The sequence below is a fragment of the Plectropomus leopardus genome, chromosome 10 (genome assembly GCF_026936395.1).
Source record: "Plectropomus leopardus strain MGB_pleo_1.0 chromosome 10, ASM2693639v1, whole genome shotgun sequence".
Lineage (NCBI taxonomy): Eukaryota > Metazoa > Chordata > Actinopteri > Perciformes > Serranidae > Plectropomus > Plectropomus leopardus.
The window spans coordinates 25055799-25074361 of record NC_142185.1 but is presented as its reverse complement, the minus strand read 5'-3'; the positions used below and the strand labels follow the sequence as shown (position 1 = coordinate 25074361).

The 18563-nt window shown below is 38.8% G+C and overlaps 2 protein-coding genes across 3 annotated transcripts; both read left to right on the top strand.

The window, feature by feature from the left end:
- Positions 1-1338: 1338 nt before the first annotated feature.
- Positions 1339-8348, top strand: gpr45 (G protein-coupled receptor 45). 2 transcript variants are annotated; one of them, XR_015777659.1, is made up of 4 exons: positions 1339-1470; positions 3804-4003; positions 5003-6700; positions 6746-8348. XR_015777659.1 is itself a non-coding variant. In XM_088083370.1 (3 exons), the coding sequence occupies exon 3, from the start codon at positions 5104-5106 to the stop codon at positions 6262-6264; it is 1161 nt and encodes a 386-aa protein (XP_087939496.1). In that variant the 5' UTR covers positions 1339-1470; positions 3804-4003; positions 5003-5103; the 3' UTR covers positions 6265-8348. The 2 variants fall into 2 exon arrangements, 1 of the variants encoding a protein (XP_087939496.1); XM_088083370.1 differs by having other exon boundaries at positions 5003-8348.
- A 4297-nt stretch (positions 8349-12645) lies between these two features.
- On the top strand, positions 12646-18067 carry tslig2 (tRNA splicing ligase complex subunit 2). Its single transcript, XM_042495150.2, has 4 exons — positions 12646-12805; positions 12973-13136; positions 14386-14632; positions 15329-18067. The coding sequence occupies exons 1-4, from the start codon at positions 12695-12697 to the stop codon at positions 15383-15385; spliced, it is 579 nt and encodes a 192-aa protein (XP_042351084.2). The 5' UTR covers positions 12646-12694; the 3' UTR covers positions 15386-18067.
- The last annotated feature ends 496 nt before the right edge of the window (positions 18068-18563 follow it).

Here is an 18563-nt window from a genome sequence, read left to right as displayed (position 1 = left end):
GCCAGTTGCATGTAATGCAATGCTGCCATCGCCTGGACAAAATAGTCGATGCATGTTTCAGAATTTTCACAATGCAAGAGTTACAGTGATTGTATGGCAAATTATGATTATTGTTTTTTTTAAATAATCTTTAACAAAAAATTGATTAGTATATTTTTAAATATGAGATTATTTGAATAATTTAATAGAATAGTCTGTAAAAAATTTACGAATTCAAGGGGAGAAATACAAGCTTGAATGTTTGAGGCAATGGATCTGATAGTGTGTCACTGAAATTACTGATTGACACCTGCACATTATGAGTCATTATCATATATATATATATATATATATATATATATATATATATATATATATATATATATATATATACATAATAATTTTTGCAGAACTGGTATATCCCTTCCAAACTGTCCCTTTTTGTAGGTACTTTGCAGCATATCAAAAGCTTAACTGGCCTGCCATTCATTTTACTACTTGCATGGGTTAATTATTAGAAAATGCTTAATTTAAATATTTCTATTTTGTGTAAGATTCCATAACAGGCCTATGAGATGAGATGTTTTTGTTTTATTATTTACTGTTGATGGCATTTATCAACTCACACCCCAAAACTACAATTAACTTCATATATGGATTCTTAATATTCCTGTTCAGTTAAGAGAGAAAAAAAAACTAATGTGCAATCTTAATTTTTTTGTAGTTAATGGAACCACTTATTATTAAAGGTCAAGTGTGTAGCATTAAGTGGCCAGTGTTTGGTTTGTTCTGGGCTACTATAGTTTATTAAATCACTACTTGCATGGGTGGAACATTAGAGAAAATACTGAATTGAAATATTATTATTATTAAATCCTACACACGTGACATTTAATATGCTAATAATTTTGTGGGTTTTTATTGGCATTTTGAGACTCTTTGGGGCCCTGGGCCCATGCTCAGAGGGCCCGTTCAGTATTTCATCCATGCTTTTTGGTGATTTTACACTAATAAAAACATAGAGATGAATATTATATTCAATCTCAGATAATATATTCCTTTAACTCACCGGACCTTTAATATTATCATTCTTATTATCTGTTGTGTTGTGTTCAAGCCTACTTTCTGGAAAACAAAATTGATGGTATAGCGTGAAAAAAAAAGAGTCGCAAACATCATTCATTAATTAGCAATAACCATATGCCAAATGTTCCACTTGTATGAGAAGATAAAATATACCAGAAGCACTGCACCCTTAGCCTATTAAATATTCCGTCTTTAAATAAATATTCGCTGCACTGCTCCTTTAAATCAGAGACCACCTGCTCTCTGGCGTCAGCAGCATCCTCCGCAGGCGGCGGCACGGCGGCGATCGATACGACAGTAAAATGTTCAAAGTAGGATATTTTAGGAAAAGCTCGTCATGCACGGGGAGAGACACGCGATCACCGAGCTGGCTGTGTCGAGCAGAGACAAGCATGAAACGTCAAGGTAAGCCTATTTTTGTCTGATTAATGCATAAAATGTATCGATTTATTGTTTTAATCCTTAAAGGGGAAAATGCTCCTTGATGCGTTTGGTGATGTATGTGGAGATTTGCTCTGACTGGTCCTCCGGTGGTGATGCAGACAGGCTGAGTGATGATTGACAGACAAACAGGTGATGGAGACAAACAGACTCGTATGTAAATGTGAGGACACACTGTACGAGGCTCAGCCGTGGCACTATGCAAATTTAATGTCTCTGGAGGTAAGCAATAGATTATCAATACAGGGAAAAATATATTTGTATTACAAAGGTATGCCACAATAATCCTCTAAAATTAATAACCACAATAGACTTTTTTTCTCATCAAATCTGACATGAAAATGAGAAAATAAAGAAGCCTTTTGCAATGATTTTATTTTATTTCGGCTGTAATGTTTGATGTTTGTAATGTCACACTAGGCTTTTATTACCTCCTGAATCAGACCTTGAGCTGAGAAGATGAGTAAAACCACCTGTTTTTGTTCAAATAAGCAGCTAGGATCCCCCTGCAGGGCAAGTCAGCCCATTATGGTCATGGCATAATTTGCACCTAGTCATTTTCTTCTAAAATCAATGTATTAAAATTCAAATTATAAAGCATTTATTGTTGCATGGGCTACATGATCCCACTGTTTATTATTCGCTAACACATGCCTTTGTTGTATTTTATTTCTCTCTTGCAGGCAAATTTATCCCCTGCATTTCATTCAATAAATGCAAGGCTTTATTGATTATACTAAAAGATAATGACTTAACAAGACCATAACACAGACATGTTTATCACCTACATGTGTGACAGAGAGGCTTTCTTTGCTGTATGTTTCACAAAAACATTTTTTTTTACATGGTGGCGACTGTGAGTTCAATTCCCATGTCCTAAAAAAAATCGTAAATTGCAAACTGTGTGATACAGAAAATATTTTGTCATCAGGGATGAGAGTATGGGCTGCTTGTTGCCATGGAACTGGTGACCTTGTTGCCATGGCAACAGCCAGCAACACTATGCAGTGGCCTGTAAGGGTTTTTTTGTGTTGCAAGAATGTAGCTACAGTCATTGGAGGGATCAGTTCCTCTCACCTGTTTGGGTTAACCATTATGAGATAACACTATTTTTAAATTCAATTGAATTTAGATTTTCTTGATATGTTTTTTGTGAGTATTTACAATAAGTAAGTTAGAGTGATTCTGTACTATGACAGTAAAACAATTACTGAATCTACTGGCATTTTTTTTTTAATTTTTTTTTTTACAGTAGATATTTAGACATGTCACAGTATAAAAATCACAGATGTAAGGAATTAATTAAAATGGGTGAATTTCATTTAGCTGCTTCAGTTTCAGGGTCATGCTGCTTCACTGTCGCACTGTCATGACTTGTTGGGACACTCGAATAGAACAAAGCTAAGGATTATTAGTAACACCCACCTCTATGACGAGTGAAAATATCCAACACAGTCTCACTGCAGAGCTCCAGGTACATCACAGGTGCTGGGACTCTTCTCCATTGCCAGGACTCATGGTGGAAAATCATGTGTTTTTATTGTACTTCTGAATAAAGTTTATTATATTACTGTATTGTATCACACAACATAGCCTATTGTTTTATCACACTTAATGAATTATATAGCCTGGTGAGTGTTTATTTTATAGATTGTGTCATGTTCATGTTACTGTATAAGTAGCCCTATTATAGGCTGATCACATTTGGTTTCACGTTTAGGCTTTATAGTTTATGAATTGTTTGACATGCTTATCATTAATAGGTGTATTATATGTTTAGAAGACAATCATCAGGATACAATAGAACACATTCATTCATTCAATAAGCCACATGCCTTACATCAGCAACTCATAGATAAACAGTACAACCTAATATTTCAATATAACTGAAACATAGTCAGGTAATGTTAATTAGCCAAAAACTTTTGCTAATTTTAGGAATTCGCTAATGACACAAGCAAACTATTTTAATTGCTACAGTCAAAGGGTGCTTATGAGCTTGTGTTTACAGCTTGGGAAGTCGTTTACTATGACAAGAGGGGTGCGTTCATATGGACTCTTCTCAAGAACATGGTAAACACAACCGCATTTGACTGCAGCAACAATGTCAGACTTACTTTTCCGACCTTGTGACTGGAAAATGCCTGTCGGAGGACCTGAGCCTGGAGCTCTGCTGCTAGACCCTTTTTCAAAATATCTGCTGTAAAAAATGCCCATTTTATTTAGATGCTAGGGCAAGTTCACACGGAAAGAAACATGAAGGTTATGAACCCCTAACCGGTCTTGTTGTTTTCCAGTCCCAACTCCTACGAGCCGGTCCACCTAAGAGCTCCACACCTGAAACCTGAACACTACTCCACCATCAGGAGCAGGAGGTGGAAACCATAGCAACGGTTGTGTGTCCTGAGGATGCCTCTCTGTTTTATCAAGGCTGCATCAGAAGCTTTATCCAAGAATGAACTTCTGCTGAGTGGAAGGACGTCAGGCTGTACCGTGGGTGTGTACTGTACATGTGTAAATGTGTGCATTTCTATTCATGTGTGAAACATTACACATTCTGTGTGCTCTGGAGGGGCGCGGGTGTGAATGTTTGTATACTCACTCATGTTCGGCTGTACAGCTGTTAATCATCAACCTGAGTGAAGCCAGTGCAACACCTTGTCATGTGTGACTACATCCCTGAATGTAGCGTGTGGCTTATATAACTCCCTCAGCATCGTGGGGACGTCAGTCTTCCTCTCACTGTTTAAAATTTACAATCATCAATGAGTAATAGATCACAGAGCAGCTGAACTCCATGTTGATGCCATGTTTACAGCTGAATGTCAGGCCGAAACTCTTCTGTATTTCACTGTTGTCACAAGTATTTTTATGCCTCCGCACCAGATATAGCTGACTATTGTGTTTTCAGGTTTCCCATCAGTACATATGTTTGTCCATCCATTCTTATGAACGCGATATCTCAAGAACACCTCGATGGGATTTCTTATAATTTTGCGCAAACATCAACTTGGAGTCAAGAACGATTGATTAGATTTTAGTGGTCATAGGTCAAATGTCAAGGTCACTCTGACCCCATCTGTCTCATTCTCATGAATGTGGTATTTCAGGAACACCTCAAGGGAATTTTTTCAAAGTTGGCGCAAACATCCAATTTGAGTCGTGGATAATTTGATTTTATTTTGGTGCTCAAAAGTCAAGGCCAGTATGACCTTGCCTCCATCTCATTCTCGTAAACACAACATCACAAGAACACATCCAGGGAATTTTTTGAAAATTGGCAAAAACGTCCCCTTGGAGTCAGCAGTGGACTGGTTATGTTTTGCTGGTCAAAGGTCAAGGTCGCAGTGACCTTGCATCTGTCTTTTCACATGAATACAAAATCTCATGAACACCTGTAGGAAATTTCTTAGAAGGTTTCACGAGGCATAAAACCCACAAAGTAATAATTCTAGTTTTAAAATGCCATATATCTGTTCTCATCTTTCTATCTCAGATATTACCATGGAAGTGCTGGAGGACAACCTAATGTGTATACCACAACAATATTCCAGCGTGCACTGTCTTCTGGGCTGACGTCACTTGACAGTAGCTGCCATGGCTTTTTGTAATGAAAGCCTGCTGGACGAGTGCGGCTTCATGGGGCCGGACAATGCAGAGGAAGCAGCGGAAAGTCTCCCGTCAGAAGCTGCGACTCCCCTCATATCAGTCACTCTGCGTGTGACCCTGGCAGCCATTATGATCTTCATGATTACCATTGGTTTCCTCGGCAACGCCATTGTGTGTCTAATTGTTTACCAGAAACCTGCCATGCGCTCCGCTATCAATCTCCTCCTCGCCACGTTGGCCTTCTCGGATATTATGCTTTCCCTGCTCTGCATGCCCTTTACTGCAGTCACCGTGGCCACTGCCGACTGGAGCTTTGGGAGCGGCTTCTGCCGGGCGTCCATCATGCTGTACTGGCTGTTCGTCCTAGAGGGGGTGTCCATACTCCTCATAATCAGCGTGGATCGTTTCCTGATCATCGTGCAGCGGCAGGACAAGCTGACACCACACAGAGCTAAACTTTTGATCGCAGGGTCATGGGTGCTGAGCTTGTGTGTGTCTCTGCCGTCTGTAGTCGGGTGGAGGACAGGTGCAGCAGGTGTTGGGGGCGCCTGGGCGCCGCAGTGTGTGCTGGGATACAGCGATTCTCTTGCAGACCGCGGATACACAGTGCTGCTGGCAGTAGCGGTATTCTTTGTACCATTCACTGTCATGCTGTATTCTTACATGTGCATCCTCAACACAGTGCGACGCAACACGCTGCGTATCCACAACCACACCAGCGAGCACTCCTGCCTGCCTGCCCTCAACCAAGTCAGCAAAATGAGGCTCACCAGGCTGCAGCGCCCCCCTCAGATCAAAGTGGACATGAGCTTCAAGACCCGAGCCTTCACCACCATCCTCATCCTCTTTGTCGGCTTCTCTGTGTGCTGGTTGCCGCACACGGTGGTCAGCTTGCTGGCGGTCTTCAGTCGGCAGTTCTACTACAGCTCAGTCTTTTATCCAATCAGCATAGGCGCCCTGTGGCTCAGCTACCTGAAGACGGTTTTTAACCCCGTCATCTACTGCTGGAGGATCAGGAAGTTCAGGGAGGCTTGTCAGGAGTTCATTCCCAAGAGCTGCAGACTGTGTCCCAGAGTGCCGGGCCGGAGCCGCAGGAGAGTGAGGCCCAGCAACATCTACGTGTGCAGCGAGACTCAGTCAGCTGTGTGAAACTGGGAGTTTGTCAGTGCACAAACCAGCAGCTGTTGACAACTATCAGCTGTTTTCAGCTGTTACTTCTCCTCATAAAAAGCAATCAGAGGCGACTAAAGCTCTAAAGAACACACTGGTTGTTGACAAAGAGCTCCAGAACAGCTACTGAATGGATCTTGTGGTGAGACTATAATGTTTGCTGCTCTCAGTCTCAAAGTGCACCGGTTGATTTAAAGGGAAACTCAAGTATTTTTCAAGCTGGACCTCATCTTCCCATGTTTAAGTGTCTAAGTGGCTAATGGAGATAATGATTTTTCAAACTGATCCAGTATTGAGAGAGACCACTGCAGCTGCAGCAACAAATAAGGGTGCAATGTAATGTTAATGGGGCAATCGTGCACCGTCAGTTTACTTCCAATAAAAGTACTTGTTTTGCCGCTGACAGGCTCATATTGTTTTTAAAAGTGTCAGACAACGTTATGGAAAGAATCCCTACAAGAAATGAAATGTTTTCTATACGTTTTGCTGATCCAGTCTTATTGTTATTATGTGTAACTAAGTCTCGCTTGAGGAGAAGTCACCTCACTGACTTTTCCTCATTGTCGAAATCAGCTAAATATTCAGCTATGACATTGAAAATCTCCCACTGAAGACTTAGTTACACTTTCTGTACTCTGACACAATAAACTCTTTCCAGCACTCCTCTCTCCTAATCCCACTAATGCTTCAGCCCTTTTTTTCCTGCAACATGTCACCTCTCAGGAGATTTCAGAACAAAACTTCTCGCTGAGCGAGTCTTGGGCTGCATTCAGCCTCGTCCCCCGACAAAAACATTTCTGCACACTGCCTTTTAATACGGTGGGATTTAATTCTGTTCAGCTCAAAGGGCTTTATTGGCATGGGAAACATATGTTCACATTACCAAAGCAAAGGTGAAATGTAAACAAAAAAATGCAAGTACAAAGTAAAGATCTACTCGACATTTATTTATATACGTTGCTGCTAACTGGGTGACGCCTTTCACAGCCACCAAACAAGAAAAACTTACATCAAAGCCTATTGCGCACCATTTCAATCCAGATACTGTAGCAAAATGGTGCACAAAGTTTTGAGATTGACATCGACAAACAGGCTGGATCAGTGAGAGGTGAAGAAAAATGTCCTCTCTGTTTTGTTGCCAGACTGTTTTAATAATAATCTGAGCACTTCTAATGGATGAATCCTTGATCCACGGGGATTACATTGTTTCACTGCTGCAGCTCTCTCAGTATTAGATCAATTTCAAAATGTTTTGTGTTAATGAATTGCTTTGGCACAAAAACATGAGAGAATAGAGGCCAAGCTGGAAAATACCAAAGTTTCCCTTTAACTTTGTCGCCATTAAGGTTTGTGAAAATTACTGCCATCCAAACAAATTCAAACCCTCTTTTGTCAATTTACTTCTCTGTTTCATAATTCATCCCTGAGGTGTTTCATGGTATTCTGTTTCCTCAGACTGTAGACTGTCGAACTGTCAATCTTCAGACTTTGAGTAGTAGTTGTGATAGTAATAATTCTTTTGTCAGTTATGTGATGAGTTTCACAAAAAAAGCAAACAAGGTATTAATGTTCAGTGATGTTCTCAGAGGAAAGTCTGTAAACATTCAACCGACATCTTAAAAAAAAAAAAGGTGATAAGATTTGTGCAAAAACACAACCCTGAAACTGTTATTTTAAAACACGAGTGTGTCAACACGAAGGTGCGTCTGTTGTTGAGCTGTGAATGTTTACTTGAATGTATTATCTTTTGATTATATAACGAAACCAGGTAAATAAATACAGTTTTTAAAAGACGTTGCATTGACCGACTGCTGGGTGCAAGACGCTTTTACAGTGTACATGATGGAAACGAGTTGCCGGGATACTGGAAGTACATCTAATTCACTGACAGCAACAGATGTTTGTGTGGAGTTATATCAGGTGAACTGTAACTCATTTTTCTGTAATGAACAAATGAAGTGAATGCGCTATGCTTGTGATTCAACCTTTTAAATCTGTGTATAATTTTAATATCATACATTGAACATTGAAAGAAGGCAATGAGCAATTTAAGAATAAATCAAATAAGCAAGAAACTGGCATTTTAAAAAAAAGTGCAAGAAAATTACCTAAAAAACTCCAAACAAACATAAAAACAACAAAACGGGAAAGTTAAAAAAAAACCAAAAACAACAACAAAAAAGCAAGGAAATTACCTGAAAAAAGGTGCATAGAAATTCAAATAATCCTGTAAAATAATTTTAAATATTTATTTTTGATAATTCTAAATGTAGTTCTCTAGACATTTTACCCTTATCAAATGATAATAATCAAAAATCTAAAAGAAATTCTTGAAATTTGCGGGACATTTCTTGCCACATTGCTCATGGCATTTCCCTCCATGTTTCTGAAAGAAATCAAACCTCACAGGTTTAAAAACTTGTGAAAGACGTGCGAATGCAGCTCAAGAAAAGTGATGATGTTACAGGTTTTAAAGGGTTAACAGAGGTGGCGTTGCTGTACAGCATGAAACAGGAAGATGGTGCTGTTCTTTCACTGCAAATTAAGTTAGATCCATTTCCTGCTGAGTTTTCAGCCTCATTATCAGACTGAATTACAGTTTTGTTTCACGTCATTAATTCTATTTTAAATAATTAACAAATTAGGGGTCATCCAGAGTGACAACTTGAAGTGGATGTTACACATGCTCTTAATTTATCTTAATTTATGAGATATACAAGCAAAGCTGTTGATGTGAAAAATAAGTCCTCAGTGGGAGTTCATGCTGAGAAGTTTCAGCTGTTTGCAACCTGAAATTTTCACCATGAAATGCCACCAAATCCTACACGTTGCTCCTTTAAACCACTGTAACTGGTGCTCGTTAACCCTCTGAAATCCGGATTGACATCAGTTTTCTCGTGCTGCGTTTAGACGCTTTTCAAGAGATATCTGACCTTTGAAACCTGAGCAAATTGGTTCGATTTCTTTTAAAAACTGGGGGAAAATAGAGGGAAAAAGGCAATGACCAACATGGCCATGAATGTACTATAAATTACAAGTATTAAGTTCATTATTAGAAAACCATCCAAAAAATAGGGATACATTTTCAGAAAACTATATTTATGATTATATTTTTCTATTTTCATTTATGTTACAGAAAATAAAATAAGATAAATTCATTTTTCAGCACCCTTTTAGGTCATTTTCTTGTTTAAGTTTTGTACTTTTGTTTTGGCTTAATTTTAGGTAGATTTCTCGTAACTTTTTTTTTTACAGATGATTTGCAAAGTTTTGGGTGATGTTTTGTTAGGTTGCATTCTCCCCATGTTTTTGAAATAATCAAACCAATTTTCTCAGGTTTCAAAGGGTTAATGGTTTTGACTCACACGATCCGATGAAGTTATAAACCATTCAGTTGGGTGATTTTCTGTGTAGAATGACATTTTTTTCAACTTCAGGGGGAGATATCAAATAATAATCATTTCATGTTCAATATCAAAGGTGCCGTTATTTACATGTAAATCACTCAGCTGCTAACTTAACTTTACTTAACTTTTTTCTTTAATGTGTAAGGAAAAAAGGGGAGTGGTATTTATTAATGCATTAACATGACACGAACACGCTTGATTTAAAGAAAAAGATGAATCATGGCAAACACAACCTTAATATGTGAATTTAGGCTCAATGCATTAACTCGTGCCAACACGTGACAACCAATGCACGCTCTCTCCCTCTTAATTTAGAGCTCATGGTTTCCTCTACAGCACATTACTGTCCTAACCCAATTACTTAACTCAGAGCTTGATGTAACCAGTCGCTAAACCACAATGATAACAGGAAAAAGGGACATTTTTGCTGCTTTAGTTTCCCATGTAAGGGTCAACCGGAACAAGCTCATGGCTTTGATTTGAAAAAAGGCCGTCATATGATTCAAACTGTGTGTGTTGGTCTACATTTCCATGACTGAGTTACATTTACGGTTTACCACCTTTATACAAGTACGGCTGAAACAATTAGTTGATTAATCAATCAGTTTATTGACAGAAAATTAATTGCCAGCTATTTTCATAAACAATTGAACTATTTTTCTTTTTAATAATTTTGAGTTTTAGGTGATGTTTTCTTTTCATTTTTTTTTTTTTTTAGCAATAATTTAAAGGTTGTTTGGGGGGGCAACTTTCTTTGATGATGTTAAGTTGGAGGTGTCTTTTTTTTTAAAAATAATTCTGAGTTTTGGGGTTTGTTTTTTCTATTTTTAATAACATTTTTGTGAGTTTCAGGGTGTGCTTCTGTTTTTATTTATTTTTTTTAAATGTTGAGTTTTGGGATGTCATTTTTTCTGTGGTCTTTTTGTGGGGGTTTGTTTTATTTTTTAAAGGTTTTTCCACATTGTGTGCTTTTACTTTTGAGTACATAAGTAATACTTTTTTCTTAAGTAACATTTTCAGTGCAGGACTTTTACTTGTAATAGTATTTTTACAGTGCGGAATTAGTATTTTTATTTAATACTGAATACTTCTTCCACCACTGGCTCTCACTGCTGTGATGATTTATATGGATATTCATCTCCATGTGGTGGCAACACCCACATATGACTGATGTTAAATCAGCATGTGATCCTCAGGCTCTGTTTTCATCACAAACAGGACATGATGGAAACAAAGAAACATGTGACTGATGGAGGAAAACTGAAGGGCTTCTTTTTATTGCGGCTCTTAAATCATTAAGTACAGTCAGCTATTCTGATATGTTTTGTTATAACTTTGAACTGCTGAAGCATGACTCCAGTTAGGACTGAACTATTACAGAAAGATGATTTACCACCAGAAAGCATCAGCCTGATATGACGTTATAAGATAATTCTATTTGGGTCTAATTTTTTTTTAGTACAAACTGCTGTAAACTAACCAAAAAAAATGCTAATTTACTGAGATGCGAGAGCACTGCAGGATCTGACAGGACAAGAAACACAAGGTCCTCTAGTTTTTTCAGTCCAGCTGGCAGGGGCAGATTTTTAATTTTAGTGCCGGCAGATCAGACATTTACTTCCCTTAAAAGTATTTTTAATAGATATGCACGATTTTTTATTTTCCTGCCGATATCCGATACACCAATATATAAGTACTCATTTGGCTGATAACCGATGCGGATATCGATATGTCCACTTTTTTTCCTACCTAATTTTAATGATCATCAAGTCTCCTCTTTAGAATATATATTATGCATTCTCTTACCGTGATGGCACACCAGCAGATGGAGACATAAAATACGATGCTTTTCAGTTCATTCATTGTGCAAAATAAGATGCTTCAGCATAAGGTTGATGTTTTGAACATTTTCACTTAATCAATAAGAATAAATAAATAAAAATAATGGTTTGTCATATTGTCAGAAATCACCATGTTGGTTGATTCTGATGTCTCATTTTAAATGTGCCAATATTTTTGTGCATCCCTAGTTTTGAAGCATCAGTATAGTCAGTGATATGAGTTTACCATTCATAAAAGTTGAAAAAAGGGTCTGTTGAGATTATTTATTGTGATATTTACCATTAGGGGGTTTCTTAAGATTCTTTGTTCATTAAAAATAGACAGTGGAAAAAACACAAAATCACATTTGGGGTAGAAATCCAACATTACGATATTTTTTGTGGCTCTGAACGCGTTTAGTGAGGTATAAATGCAGGACAAGTTACTGGTATTGGAGTATTTTTTACAGTGTGTTATATACCAGCGCCTTAGTCTAAGTAAATGTTTTGAATAGTTAACACTTTCAAATTTCTTTTACATAATGTGAAAAAAAAATGTTGGAACAACTTTATTTTCATGAGTAGGCCTAATTAACTTTAAAATGTGTGTTCAGAAATATGGTAATTAAGTAGGCCTATATAACACTTTAGAATTTCTTTTAGATAATGTGGAAAACCTTAGTTGGACCAAATGAAGTTGTATGGGTTATCAACTTAAAAACTTGTGTTCAGAATTATGGTAACTAAGTATTTAAATACCATATTTATTAACACACTTTTTTAAAAAAAAAAATAGATTCCTCATAAAAAACAAGTTTTACACATTTCTTAAAAGGAGTTTTAAAGTGTTGTATGCAGCTACCATTATTATGAACACACGTTTTTTACTAGTGAAAAAATTAATTTGGTCCAACAAATCATTCCACATTATTTAAAAGGAATTTTATTATGTTTTATGATCAATTACCATAATTACGAACACCGCTGATCCCGCAGCTCATATTTTCCACATCATTTTAAAGGAATTTTAAAGTGTCAACCCACCATTGTTCATCTCTGATTTAAAAAAGAAAAAAAAGTGATGTTTTTCCCTAAATAATCGCAAAAACGTGCCGGCATCAGCTCTGAAACATGCCGTGTTGTTGTGACGCGGTGCATCCTGGGAAGAGATTAGCATCCAATATGGCGACTTTCACGGGGCAGGATGGAAACGCTGTCGGTACCTCGGATGTGGATGTTTTACTGCACCCAGAGCTGCTGTCTCAGGATTTTATGCACCTAATCTTAAGCGAGGTGGGTTAATGTGAAGAAATGAGTGCAGAAAGTGTCGTTTAATGAGTTGCTTAGAGGAGAACAGCGCTGTGTTAGCATGCCGGCTAACTGCGTGTGTGATCGGTCATCTGTAGCATCAGATTCATGTTTGTCACCAACAAACTAAAAGTTGTTTCTGTGTGAACCAGAAACACGTCAGCACCGGAGGCTGCGACAGCCGGGACCGGCTTACAGAGCTCTACCTCCGACATGTCATCCCGCTGCCGCAGAGGACCTTACCGGACAGCCGCTGGGGCCGGAGGATGGAGAGGAGCCGGGGGAGGCAGACGCCGGCCGGACACCGGACAGACAGGTACCGGGGGACACTGTGGGGGACACTGGGGGACACTGTGGGGGACAGTGCTGTGATTTAACGGGCAGTTAGTGAGTGCTGGAAAGCAACTAAGTGCTTTTACTCGAGTACGTAAGTACAAATTTGTGAGCTTTGTAGTTTTTTTTTTAAATTTCTGCCACTTTCTACCTCAGAGAGAAATATACAGCACTTTTCACTCCCCTGCATATATTTGCATATACAGTAAGAATATTGCCAAGAAATAAAAAAAGGCTTAAACTTATTGATCCCTGCTAGGAAATTCACAAACTACCCAGTGCAGGGTGCCTGTGGGTCCTTAAAATGCCTTGATTTACATTTTTTTTATTAGTAGGCCTTCTCAAATTTGAATTTGTGAAGTCTGAATTGCCACATAATACTACTTCAGATACTCGGGGTACATGTCAATACAAGTAGCACACCTAAATCGGTGCACTCCTCTTCTTTGCAAGTCTAAAAACTGGCCATCGGACGCCCGGTGGCTCAGTATGTGCAACATATGTGCAGCATGTGTAGAGGCTGTGTCCTCGCTGCAGCGACCGCCGGTTCGATTCCAGCCTCGGCCCTTTGCTGAATGTTTCCTCCTCTCTCTCCCTCTTTCACACTTGTGCTGTCCTGTAAATTAAAGGCAAATAAGCCCTAAAAAATATCTTTTAAAAAAGGTGGGTATGTCATCCCACAGGTTGGGATTTTGTGTTGTGTTTTTCTTGGTTTTATAAATCCCTAAAATCTAACCGGTGAATCACATGTGAGTAATCAGACGGCTGTGTGAAGAGGTACAGGTTGCTGTTGTGGCTCACAGTTGCTCAGAAGAATCACTCTGCTCTTTATTCTGCCTCGAAGGCATTGACAACTTAATCACCAACCTCTTTTTCTGTGTGAAACAGAAACTCGAACATGACTAAAGGTGTTTGTGTGACGTTCCTTCAACAATTCAAAGGCTTCACAGAGCACAGGTGCGCTTTGTTGCCTGTGCAGTTGACCTGCTCCGAGCAGGTGGGCAGCACAAAACACAGTCATTTCTGTTGTCTGCCTCCTCCCACGGCAACACGGTGCGAGTCACCGAAATACAGAACAGGCACAGGCGATGGAATAATCCCAGTGTGCCTCAGAAAAAGTGCAGCGCCTAGCAGTGCTTCTCCGTGTGCACCTGTTTGAAAACAGAGCCATCAGCGTGAGTTTCATCCATTTTAGTGTCACTGATTGATTGTTGTTGTTTGGTAACTTCCAGTTCCAGTAACGACCACAATAGGAAAAGGCCTCTAATTATATTTGATGGCAGTTCGTCTCACTCTGGCCCATTAAAAGTAAGGAAACCAGAGGGAACTGGTGTGTCAGCAGGACTCACTGACAGGTTAAAACCTCCTCCTGCTGCAAACCTGTCCAACCCAATCCGCAAGCTTTCTGGAAACACGTCTTCCTCGTCCTCATCCATTCATCAGGACATGGCAAACCTCAAACGAGAAGCAAACAGCTCGGTAAGAACTTTTTCTTATGTCACCTCGGTTATGCATTACACGTTTTTTTACTGCGTCACTAAAGGAAAATGTGTAAAATAGTCAGTGTTTTTACTGTACTTTTACAATACAGATGATTCTTTGATATGCTATATACCGAAAAGACAACTGCAGTCACCAATAATAACAATAATAATGATAATAATAAATAATTTCATTTAAATTGATTTCAAATTTAACTAAAGGAAATAACCACACATATAGAAAGATACAGATAATTATAACGATGTAAATGAAGATGAAAACAACTGTTCTTTCAGTTTCAAAGAATTAAAACACAGATCAAATCATGAAGGGGCAAAACTGTACGGAAAAAATGTGTTCTTGTATGTCAAACATTTTCTGTGCAAAAAAAACCAACTAAAAATAGAAAATTCTTCTAAATCCACTGGTTTATTAGAAGAGCACACACAGAGCGCAAAGCTCTGACCACAGTGAAAATAATTTGTTTATCAGGCCGGTGATTCGGATCGGCTCCAAATTTCCACAAATCAAATCATGGGAGTCCAAATCTGTCAGAAAGGAAAATAATTTCTTTGTAACTGAAATATGTTTCTGTGCAAAACAGAAAACTCAAGACACTACATTACATGTGGCACTGATTTGTCTGACCGCTGTTTGTAATATCTGTCGGTGTCTCGTCCTCCGTCTCCTCAGGGTGCCATGAAGTCTCCAGAGGTGAAGAAAAAGATCCAGCATGTCACATGGCCTTGACCTCTGACCCCGATTCACACAGACCTGATGGGAACTCAGGTTCTGAAGGACCACGCCCCCTCCAACCAAATGTTGTTGCCCAGTATCTGTGCTCTCCTCATCACTTTTCTCCCAATAATTACATGACAAAAGGGGTGAAAACCCTGTTAGCTGTGTGTCCAGGCCGCTTCACAGCTCTCGCTCAGCTCTGAGCTCTGACAAGACGAGGCGGTGCTCCGAGGATCGTCCTGCTGCTGAAGTCACGAGCTTCCGCAACCTCAAGTGCCCTTACCATCGATGATCAGCAACACTCCTCAAGTCCCACACGGACAAAAACAAGTAACACTGCTTTTATTTTCTGAATTGCCATTTACGGAAATACAGTTGTTGATATTCTATTTCTGAGCACCAATCATTTTTAGGTCAAAGGGCCTCCAGTACTGGTTTCTGAAGGTGAAAGAGTGAGTTTATTCCCAGGTTTTTGTTAAAATTTTTGTAATAAAGTGCTGCAGGGATGAAACTTTTTTTGTAGGCCAGCCTGGAAGTTAACATCCCCCTGGTTCCCTCGTCAAAAAGGCTATGGGATTTTTCCATTGGAAATTTGGATTATTTAAAACAATAAACTGTGGTAAACAAACATTTATAAAACTTTGTTCGGCAAGATAATATTCACAAATGAACACAATGCTTATGGTTTTTAAAGCATAAATGTTCTTGCCAGAAGTGAAAAGCTAAAAACAAACTACACAATGGTCGCACTTTACCATTAACACCACCAAGTGTTTGTGTTCGGCGTAATGAGGTTTAAAGGTCAACTATGCAGGAATCGTCAGTCACTGTTTGTAAACACTATCACCAGTGGAAGTGAAAGCCAACCCTAGATTCACTCTCGTTCGCTACGTTTGCAAATTTTGATTGATTTTCATTTTCACTTTGGATGCATGTTACGTACGGTCTGGCACTTGATCGCTACCTTTTTCTAAAGTCCTGCCCTCATCTGCACACTGTCTGCAGGAACATCACAACACAGCAATATAAGCAAATACAGTGTGCAGAGTATCTGCAGATACTTACATCACCACACACCTACTGGTGGCGTATAAGTGATCATTAAGAGTGATTTGTACGAGTCCATACATTTGTGAAAGAAGATCCTGCATAATATTCCGTAATAAACAACGCAACCTCTGTAGTCTTATTTAGCAAATAGCAACCGCCCTCTTAAAGTCTGTTTTCACATATTCCCCTCTTGTACTCAGTCCTCTTAAAGTGGACCAAAAAGTGGGCTAACAGAAAAGTAACTCAGTTCTTTTTGTGTTCACATTTTCAGGTCATTTGAAAGAGGACTCAGTTGTCTCTCAGTCTCCTTTCTGTTCACACTGAACCAGTTTGAACCACTGGAGTAAAGTCTGCAGTGACAGCAGATGTAGTATGTATTATTAAACTGAGGGAGAAGGAGAAAAGTGGAAAATCGCATGTCGTAAAGTACTTTTGCTGTAGTTTTTTGCACTTGTGTGCTCACAAAACCTTGTTTTCATATTGAAAACTGGAGGAAAACCGTCATGTTTCTGTGCTTTGCAGACTGTTGGCGTTTGATGTGTTTGCCATTATATCTGCAGTATCTTCCGCGAATCAATCTCCTCCTTATCCTCCTTCTTGCTAGCCGTACCAACCGAAATGGTTCCGTCTGTGTGTTTTTTTCGAGCGTCCTAGCACAGTAATGTGATTTGGGCTGAAAGAAAAATGATGGCAAAGAACAAAACAAGCCCAAAGCACTGTGTGTTTAGGATGCACAAATAAAGCAAATCACCTCCAGAGGTGTTAAGACATACGCAAAAAGTGCTGCCATCAGTCTGAGTCCGCTTGTTGGGCTGAAACTGACCCATTGTAAAAACACCCTAAGACATGTAACAGCTTCAAAATGAATGAGTTTGGTATTTACTGACGTACTTCATGTTGTAGAACAAAACGTAAAAATCTCTCACTCTTGTGTTAACTATAGACAACTAACCAAAAAAATGATTGACTGCAGGACGAGTGAACGGTGAATTCTGTGCTAACTCACGTCCGGGTTTTGGGACTCATTCCTGATGCGCTCTGTTAGCGTGACCCTAACTTGAATGAAGAGACAGATATGTCCATCAGTCACCATCCTAAACTTTGGTTGTCTCCAGCATTTGTGTCAAAGTCAGATGACGATCTGTGATGATGATCGTGGCGTTTTAGAAGCTGTGTGTGTGTTCGAGCCAGTAATAGCTGTAATTCTTCTTCTCATCAGCTCCATTCCACTGAGGTTTGGCCTCGGTGCTGTTTCACAAGTTGTTCAGGGTTTTTAAACATTAGTGTAGTGTGGTATTGTACGTATTTTCCATAAAACATGAAGATTAAATGATTTTCTTCCACAGCTGGATCAGAAACAATAACCCACTGCTAAATAACATTCAGACGGTTGAATATCATCTTTCATAACTCAGACAAAAGAGAAGGAATATGAACTAAACCAGGAATATTGTCTTTTTGAAGTATATTTATTCTGAAGTTACGGATACATTTGGACTTTGCAGCGGCCTTTGTCTCTGAAACAGATGGAGAGTTCATCAGAAACACACAGAATAGAGATTCACAGAGCATTTTTGAATCCATTCTCAAATCCAGTGTCATGTTTGTACCAGCAATTTTTTAAAATAAATTGTCTCAATATAATGAATCATCTCGTTGATTTTGATTACAGTAGAAAATTCAGCAGCTTTGTGACCCGTGTCTGATATGTCTGTATTGTGACTTATTCAGTACTTTATGTACTCTTAAATGAAATTGTGGTAAAAATTAAGGAAATATAAATTCCTCTGAAGAGGTCCTTGGCTTATGTTCACATTATGACAAATGACAAAAACTGCTTTTGTTTTTTTGCTCTGACACTTTTAGTGTAGTATCGACACAGACAATAGTTTTTTTCCAAACAGATCTGGGCTGCTTTCATGTTGGGTCATAAATCAGATAAATATGCAAATATTCACTGGCTTTAATAAGCAGATTAAAGTCACTGGACTTCACTGCTGTGGTGATAATTTGGGACGTAAGGCTTGCGGCACTGTCATTCATTTTTCCACCAAATGACTGTTTCACAAATGTGATGTTTGTTAAAACGCGTAGGTGTGACATCACTGGCGGCATATGAGGTGTTTTAGGGCTGAGATTC

Coding starts and splice junctions, on each gene's coding strand:
- gpr45 (XM_088083370.1), top strand. CDS start 5,104: ATGGCTTTTTGTAATGAAAGCCTGCTGGACGAGTGCGGCTTCATGGGG.
- tslig2 (XM_042495150.2), top strand. CDS start 12,695: ATGGCGACTTTCACGGGGCAGGATGGAAACGCTGTCGGTACCTCGGAT. Junction 12,806..12,972: donor TGCACCTAATCTTAAGCGAG/GTGGGTTAATGT, acceptor TGTGTGAACCAG/AAACACGTCAGCACCGGAGG. Junction 13,137..14,385: donor GCCGGACACCGGACAGACAG/GTACCGGGGGAC, acceptor GGTAACTTCCAG/TTCCAGTAACGACCACAATA.